Here is a 9,396-nt window from a genome sequence, read left to right as displayed (position 1 = left end):
CCGAAGGAAAGTCAAAGGACCACATAATATGCTTCCGGTACAATGAAAAGGGACACTACAAGAGTAGATGTTCATTGGGTAAGAAAGAGGTAAATCCTAAATCCATTTAAGTTAATTTAAACACTAACATGGGTTGCAGGAATGAAGAAGCCCAAGGAAGGAGAATGTGCATCGTATGCTTCACATGTGGGGAGAAGGGACACTACCACACAAAATGCCCCAAGAAGAGGGAGATCAAGAAGCTTGCATATTTAAAGAAGTGGGAGAAGAAGAATTGAAGCAAGAGTCAAAAGGGAGCTTCAAGGATAAGGGAGGTATATCCTAACTTGAAGTCTAATTCAAATTTAACAACTCCTCCATGCATGCTAGAAATAATTGTTATTATTTACCCATGCATAACTTTGGCTTTAGATATCATGATAGGAGTAGGGTAAATGTGGATCATAACCTGAGGAGTCATGATAACTCTAGAAATGGAACAGGCAATCGGTCTTGTAGTGCCCCTTCTTGTTGTATCTGGAACAGGTCACGTTCTTGTTGTTAGAGTTGGAGGCAGAGTTGATCTTCTACAAGTCTTTGTTGGTGAAGTTCTTCTTTCTCTTGGTGAATATTTTTCTTACCAAGTTCACCAGGTGTTCTTCATCATCTGAGTCTGGGTCAGACTCGTTTTCAGGTTTCGGCTTGGATTTGGACTTGTCTTTTGATGATCCTGCAATAAAAGCAAGACCTTTCTCGGATTTGGCGTTAGTCTGTTCATGCAGTTCTAGTTCACAGAATAATTCATCTAGTTTTAACTTTGACAAGTTCCTCGAAATCTTATAGGCATCCATGTTGGATGCCCATAGTGCATTTTGAGGAAATGTGTTTAAGGCATACCTTACTAGGTCTCGGTTCTCTAATTGGTGGTCGATTGTGTGGAGTCTATTGAGGATGTCCTTTATTCTCGCGTGCAGCTGACTGACAGTCTCACCTTTCTGTATTTTGATATTAAATAATTTATTTAAAAATAAGTCTCTTTTTGTTACCTTAACGTCGTTGGTTCCCTCGTGCAATTCTATGAGCTTGTCCCAAAGTTCCTTTGCGTTTTCATGTAGGCCGACGCAGTTCAGCTCATATTTCGTTTGTCTGCATTGAATTGTGTTGAGTGCTTTGAAATCGATCTGCGTTTTTTTCTTCATTTCCGGATTTCGATGTTCCAAGTCCACTGGAATTCCGGCGTTGCCGACTGGAGCTTTGTAGCCTCTGGTGATGCTAAACCACTGGTTGAAGTTGGTCTTCAGGTACACCTCCATCCGCTTCTTCCAATAAGGGAAGTCGTCACAGTTGAATAGGGGAGGACAAATGGTGATGTACCCTTCAAGTTGTGTCATTTCACAACTATAGAAAGAAAAATTAAAACGAGATATCAAGAGTTGGTCTTGGATTAACAGTGTTTGAGATAAATAAAATGTAGAAGAATTTAATATGTATTACACCAATGCCAAATTAAAACCGAACAAAAACAATTAACTGAATAGGTAAAGTTTTAACAATTCAGATAAAATAGAAAAAAAAATGGCAATTCCCCCGGCTTGATTGGTGGTTGCACTAAATCAGAGCAAAACTTGCTCTGATACCACTTGTTGTAACGATTTGCATGTGGGGGGGATGAATCACGTGGTTTTCAAAAATTTTCTTTTCGTTATTTTAAAATCAGAGTGCAAGCGCCGCGAAAAAAAATGAAAAGCAGGCACAAGAGGAACACAAGCGGTTTACTTGGTTCAGAGACTTCGGCGACTCCTATTACAAGACCTAGGTCCCGTGGACCTATCAATAAGCAATTCACTATAAATATTTTCCGATACCTCCGGGAGAGGGAATCAAAGTCAAGTAAAGTTAGAACAAGTGCAACACCCTGCACTTGTCCTTTTGCAGTATTTAATTACACAAAAAATTTTACCGACACTTTGAAGATTGAAGTGGGAGCGCTCATGTCGATGTCAATCTTTCGACCGCGATCGGAATTCCTCAGAGCAGTCATTGGGCGCAGTAGCTTTGCAACGGAGTCGTAGCAGAAGCCGAGAGCAGTCGGAAGTTCAATCGGATGCGCGGTAGCTCATATAGGAGTCATTGAAGAAGCTTTGGGCGAGCAGCCTTAAATAGAGCATGGAAGGTGTCTCCAATGAGGCAAGTTTGATCCCAAATAGTCCAGGACTTATCCGCTGCGACGCCAAAATTTTATCCTGTGGAAAGCACCTTTCATAACCATGGAAGGCACCTTTTATTAACAGTATGAAGGCGTCTTCACTGCTTGAAAGCGCCTTCGGACATTATTCATCCGAAGACAATTTTCTTCTTTTACCCTGCAAAACAATGTTAGTCCAAAAAATACTCTGCAAAATAAGTATTAAGGCAATTTAATAATAATATAAATTAGTAGTTAGTTCCTGTCCTTCTAGGACCAGAAACTAGTCAAGATCTCAGCTTAGGGATCCCAAATGGACCTAAATTGGATTGACGCCTACTGTCCCTTCAACCGAGATGCACCCTCACTTGGTCACTCTCCTCCAGTGACTTACCTTAACTTACCAGTTTGCCAGACATACGGTCAACCCGTCGATCTGTCTGGACTTCGTGCCAACTATCTGGTCGGCCCGTCGACCTAGATGAACTTCGTACCAACTATCCAGTCGTCCCCTCGACCTAGATGGATTTCGTGCCAACTATCTAGTTGGCCCGTCGACCTAGCTGGATTTCGTACCAGCTATCCGGTCGGCCCGTTGACCTAGCTGGATTTCCTGTACACTCAATCAAGTGGTTAAATCACGATGGAACCTAACTTAACTTGTCATTCATCAAAACCTGGGTTAGACCGTTAGTGCGAACCACACCAACAGCATAACCCCAAATTGTAGTGCAACATTCATATTCGTAACTCTTAAAACAAAATTTAAACCTGCATTTATCATGTCCGAAACTTGCAAGATCTATAACTTATTTTGAGCATACATAGTTCTCTAGTTCCTAAGGGTATACAATTAATAAAATATGAAACAACTCGTTGAGCAAGAACATGATGACTAAAGCTCTAAAATAGAATTTAAAACTCACCACAATAGAACTAAAAGTAGCAAAGTCACAGCATAATTCTAGATTCGTCAGTCAATAGTATACAAATCATATGAAATTCATATTTGATCCGAAAATGGTTCTAGGTGAGGGTTTTATATAAGGTGGAGGCTTTAGGACTTTGTCTAGATTTTTATCTACTAAACCTTTATCCCTATCCTTTATCCATATTCATAATTATCTGCATGTTATATATACATATATAATTTGAATGTGATAATATTGTAGTTTTTAGTTATTATCTACAACATATGCATTTTATAGATTATGTATATACAAGTCCCATATATTATTTTTATAAAACTTAATGCTAAGTCTAAATAGAAACCTATATACATGATTATACAATTCCATATATATCCACATATGTAAAATTCATAAGTTATAGATTTATAAATGCTAAGTCATTTACATTATTTTTATAAAACTTAATATTAAGTCTAAAATAGGAATCTATATCCATGGTTATATAAAATTGTATATGCATACTAAGTCGTCAATTTGATATTGAATTAAATTTCATATATATATATATATATAAATTAATAAATTAAATCTAAATTCTAATGAAATAAAATTAATCTAATAAATAATCTTAATTAAATAAATTAGAAATCTAATTAAATTATAATTAATCCAATAAATCCTCTTAATTAAATAAATTCGTATTCTAATTAAATTACAATTTAATCCAATAAATATCCTTAATTAAATAAGCGATCGGACACTGCAATTTCAATCAACTCCTAACTTAAATAGGGTATTCTCAAACAACCTTTCTATCTTACCCGTTTACCCTATAAAATCTAAAATGACCTTTTTAAAATGCAAAAAATTCCAGTAAATTTCATAAATTCCTATAAACTTATTTTCTGATAAATTATCCACTGGAATATATTTATTTTTTTAAAATAATTTAATTATACCATATTTGAATTATATTTAAATCTTTATTATATTTTTAGTATATTACACCAATATACACTCCTCAATCCTTAAAACGATAGAGTATAAAGAAAGCAAGAATATTAGAATCATCAAGTGCGCATATTGATTTTTCTAATCCTAACACTACTATTGATGTGAAGAATAGAGACTCTCAATCTCGTCCAATGTGATAGAAGGTAGTAAAGAGGAACAACAAAGAAAGAGTATGACCTAAATTGATATATTATATTGAATAAGGTTGTGCAATAATTCGTAGCACATTTGAAGGAGTCTAATAACAGTAAGAAAATGTATCAACTCCTCATAATGGACGTACAAGATATGACAAATAAGCAACTTCAGGACTATCTAGTAATATATGAGTAACTGAAGAAAAGTTTAAATATATAGTAAATTTGTTTATTTTATTAACTAATTATAGTTTGTAATTTCTATGATTTATTATTTTATGTTTTATTAACATGATTTATACTTTCGTATTTTAATTTTGAACCTATAAAATATTCATTCGTGTATGTTGTATTTTTTTTAAAAAAATTATTTCTTAGAGCATCCATAATGCATATGTTAATGGAGTGTTATAACACCCCTCGGTGTTAAACAATATTATGAAGGGGTGTTATAACATCCCTTCACTTGAATGTGTTTGTGTTTATTTTTTTTTTAATTTTATTTATTAAAAAATATATAAATTTTAAAATTAAAAATTAAATATGGATTTGGTGGGCCACAAACAACTATTTTATTTAATAAATATATTTAAAAATTAAATATTATTTTTGAAAAATAGTAAAATTATTTTTTAAAAAGTAAGATTAATAATAATAATAATTTAAATATTTTAAAATATATTTATTTAATATGATATAATTTTAAGATAATTGAGTGAACTGTGGAACCAATAAATAATGATTGTTAATGTTAAAAAGAATGTGTGTGAAATAGATATATTGTTATAATGAGTATGTGGCAGTAGATTCATAAATAATGAGTATTAATATTAAAAAAAATATGTGTAAAAGTGATATATTGTTATAATGAATATGTGGCAGTCGAATTTATGTTTTTTAATGAGGTGGTAAGTATTATAATGATAATACATTATGAATGCTTTTATACTCCATTTGTTTAAATAAAATATATTATTAAATTAATTATAATATTTTATTATGGAATTTGAATGTCGTTGGTAAGATATTTGATTATAAAATTTAAAAATGAGATATTTAATAGGTAAAATATATAAATATTTAGTGATATTTAAAATTTAAATATCATTTTGTGCTTTGTTTATATCATAATTTTTCATATAAATACAATTTAACTCTTTTACCATTGTTCAAATGTTAAATAGGATGAATATTTTAGAAGTTGACGGGCAATAGGAGGAAATACGTTAATTAGTAATTACTAGATTTGATTGAATTATCTAAAAATAAATTGCGGCGCTAGGAAATTTGAACCCGACGTGAATCGAACACGCAACCTTCTGATCTGGAGTCAGACGCGCTACCATTGCGCCACGGATCCTATTGTATGCCTTAACATTATTTATTTATATTAAGTTTTAATATTACCCAGTTTCAAATTAAATATCTTCGCGAGAGCTCACCGTCAACGATCGATCCAGTGACCGTCCACATGTCCATGGTCGCATCTCACTCTCCTCCGCCGCGTTGGCTCCTGCTCCGTCGCTTTTCCCCCCTTCGCCGCTTCTCCTCCGACCACCCCACCGCCGTCGCCTCCGCATTCCTCCGCCAGATCGCCGCCGCCTTCTACCGCCGCCGCGACCGCGACCCCGACCCCGGCCTCCTCCCCGTCTCCGCCGCCCTACGCACCACCCACGTTGAATCCTTGCTCCACCTACTCCGCACCGACCCGCCCTCTGCTGTCCGCTTCTTCCGATGGTCCGAGCGACATCTACGCGCACCCCCTACCCTCCTCTCCCTCTCCATCGCCGCCATCTCCTCGCTACGCTGCCGCATGTTCAGCGAAGCAGACAGTATCGTCAACTGCATGGTGCGGGAGTTCGACCTAAAGGATGTTCTCTCTGTGTTCCCTGCACCTCCTCACCCGGAAGCTGGAATGGCCTGTACATGTTTGATGAAATGCTACAGTCGTGCTGGGATGATCGACCGATCTTTCCAGGTTTTTTTGTGGGCTCGCAGGGTGGGCATATCACTTTCTTGGGTCGTTGTCTCAGAGGTCTTGAATTCCTTAATCAGTATGGGTAATATGGATGTGTTACTGAGCCAGGAAAGTTCAGACCTTTATAGCACTGTGATGAGTACTCTTCTGAAGAAAAGATGCACTGAACAGATCATCTCGTACCATTGGAACTTGGCGAAGAAAGGGTTTGTACCCCCCGTTCATGAATTGACCAAATTTCTGAATACTCTGTGCAAAGAGAATCAGATTGGCACGGCATTTGATCTGTTTTACTTGACTTTAGAAGTTGGTCCAAAGCCGAGCGTGGTGACTTATAGCACTTTGATTCATGCTTGCTGTAAAGAGGGCAGGTTGGATGATGCCATTGAGGTTTATGAGCTGATGGGAGAGAGGGGCATAAAATCTGATTTGGTTGTGTATAGTATCTTGATCCATGCGTTCTGCAAGCAAGGAAGAACAGAGGAGGGGAATAGTCTGTTTCACAAGGCCTTGACTAGTGGGATTAAACCTGACGCCGTGGTCTATAGTTCACTTATCAATGGCTATGTTAGGCTTCGGGAGGTGCAGAAAGCATTTGAGTTCTATAATAGGATGGTTGATGATGGTGTAGCGGCAACAGCTATTACATATGGCATTCTGATCCATGGACTGTGTCAGGATGATAGAGTTGATGAGGCTTATGGGGTCCTATCTTTGATGGTGAAGCAGTTGCTTGAGCCAAATGTTATGACATTTAGTGGCCTCATAGATGGTCTCTGCAATAGTGGAAACTTGAGAGAAGCATTTGCACTATATAACAAGGTGATACATTCGAATTGCAAACCCGATATGATACTTCAGAATTTGCTTATAAAGGGTCTCTGTCGGTGGGGCAAGATTGATGATGCACTTAGATTATTTTTCAAGTTTGGCTTGGTAACTAACCTTGTTACGTATAATATATTAATAGATGGATCTTGTTCAGTCAGCAGATTCAAAGATGCAGTTAGATTATACAGATTATTGATATTGAATAATGTTGAAGCTGACATAGTTACTTTTACGGTGCTTATCAAAGGAATGGCAAGTGGTGGAAGGTTACATGATGCTGTAAATTTATTCTTTCAAATCTTAAAAAGGGGCTTTGCACCGGATGCATTGATGTATTGCAGCTTGATTGATGGTTTCTGCAAGCTTGGTTATCAACTTGCTGGCTTTAAAGTGTTTGACATGATGCAGAGAAATGGTGTTCAGCCTGATATTTTTATTTATAATGTTCTCATCAATTCTCTTTTCAAGGAGGGTCAAGTGGATGAGGCACTGAAATTGATCACCCAGCTAATAAAAGAGGGCTTCAAGCCTGATGCTGTTACTTGTAATACAATAATTTGTGGCTTATGCTATCTAGGAAAACTGGATGAAGCTGTTGAATTATTTGGAAGATGGATTGGTAGAGTATTTAAGCCAAATACTATAACCTATACGATTTTGATTCATTCATATTGCAAGGAAGGGAGAATGGAGGAGGCACAACAATTGTTCAGTAAGATGGTTGATCATGGTGCGTGGCCTAATGTGGTGACCTATAGCTGTCTGGCAGATGGCTATTTCAAAGCTGAAAGAATGGAGAATGCCATGGAGCTACATGAATCTATGTTGGAACATCGAATCCTCCCAAACATTATTAGTTACAGTGTCCTGATAGATGGACTTTGCAAGAAAGATTGCATAGAGGAAGCATGGTTGGCTTTTCAATGTGCTACTAGCAGAGGTTTGTTGCCCGATGTTGTGGCATACACCATTTTGATCACTAAATTATGTGAAATTGAAAGATTAGTCGAAGCCAAGATGTTCTATGGTAGAATGATTCAAAATGGTGTCAAACCAGACAATTTTTTGTATAGTAAACTTTTGCATTGCTTAAAAGGATATGCTTGAACAACAATTGATGACCCTCAGTGATTTACAGAGAGATTAGAAATTCCTTTACCTATGTATAAGGAGCATTGTGTTGAATTTCAATTTTTCATGGCTTTTTTTACTTTTGTTTTGCTGCAGACATTTTAGTCATTGAACTAAAGAGAAGAAGAAAGATATCAAGCTAATATCTCAGTTACTCCTCTTGGTGACTGATCATCCTCCGAATGAAACTTTAGGACCTTCTCTTCTCTTCAATATGCCTCTTCTTAAATTATTTATCTCGCAATTGCTGATAGCTTACATGCTCTTTCAAGTTTATCCTAGGTTTTGCAATGTCGCAATCATGAATACTTCCTATTGGCAGCACTAGCGACTTATCCCTTGCGCGGCTGATGGATGATGTCTCTTCTTTTCGGTCGGAATTCTCGTGTAGTCTGTGACAGGGTAGTAATCAATACATACCATCATTTACCTTTCTAGTAGTTACATTACATGCCGATCAGCTTAGTAAAAATATCATGTATGGTGATACGGCGTGTTGTAAGTGGTCCACGAGATAAAGTGGGGTCAATAGTCAAGTTGACGTGGCGATTAAAGTCAATGTGAGATGGTAGTCATAGGTCGGGTACACGTATCCGAACGAACCACCTCTCAAAAGCAGAGTTCCAGCATAAACCCGAGTGACCACAGAGTCGATCGGACTTACGGAGCCCAGCTTTCTGTTTTTCTAATATAAGGTTCTCAACATAAATCCGGCCGATCCTAGTATTGGTTGGACTTACGGGGCCCAGCTCCCTGCTTCTCCAGTGTAAGGTTCTCAACAAAAACCTGGTCGGTCCCAGCGTCAGTCGGACTTACGGGGCCCTGCTCCCTGCTTCTCCAATGTAAGGTTCTCATCATAAACCCGGGCGACCTTAGAGTCGGCCGGGCATACGAGCTCAGCTCCCGACTTTCTATGTGCAAGTTTATCAGCATACAGTCGATTGAGCCCTAGAGTCGACCAAGCATACGAGCTCAGCTCTCCACTTCTCCTATTCAAGTCTCTCAGCATATAGCCGGTCGAGTCCTAGAACCGCCTGGACCTAGAGCCAGTCGAATCCCTGCTAGGGGACAGTATTGTCAGAAAATCGTAACAACTTGTTAGAAAATAGCAGCTACTCACCAGAGAATATTCCCTTATTCTAGCATATACACAAAATTGAACATTCCTCTGCCCAGAGGAGAGCTACTATACATACTCCATCACCTGATATATTCTGACACCAGATATTG

The 9,396-nt window shown here is 37.4% G+C and overlaps 1 protein-coding gene and 1 non-coding gene across 2 annotated transcripts; one reads left to right on the top strand and one right to left on the bottom strand.

Moving 5' to 3' along the window:
* Positions 1 to 5,514: 5,514 nt before the first annotated feature.
* On the bottom strand, positions 5,515 to 5,586 carry TRNAW-CCA. Its single transcript has one exon. It is a non-coding gene; the product is annotated as a tRNA-Trp (tRNA).
* Positions 5,587 to 5,681: 95 nt separating this feature from the next.
* LOC122056716 (putative pentatricopeptide repeat-containing protein At1g31840) lies at positions 5,682 to 8,245 on the top strand. Its single transcript, XM_042618800.1, has one exon. The coding sequence runs from the start codon at positions 5,698 to 5,700 to the stop codon at positions 8,140 to 8,142; it is 2,445 nt and encodes an 814-aa protein (XP_042474734.1). The 5' UTR covers positions 5,682 to 5,697; the 3' UTR covers positions 8,143 to 8,245.
* The last annotated feature ends 1,151 nt before the right edge of the window (positions 8,246 to 9,396 follow it).

The sequence above is a fragment of the Zingiber officinale genome, chromosome 3B (genome assembly GCF_018446385.1).
Source record: "Zingiber officinale cultivar Zhangliang chromosome 3B, Zo_v1.1, whole genome shotgun sequence".
In the NCBI taxonomy this organism is placed as follows: domain Eukaryota; kingdom Viridiplantae; phylum Streptophyta; class Magnoliopsida; order Zingiberales; family Zingiberaceae; genus Zingiber; species Zingiber officinale.
Note: the sequence above shows the minus strand (reverse complement) of the source record. Positions and strands in the feature narration are given on the sequence as shown.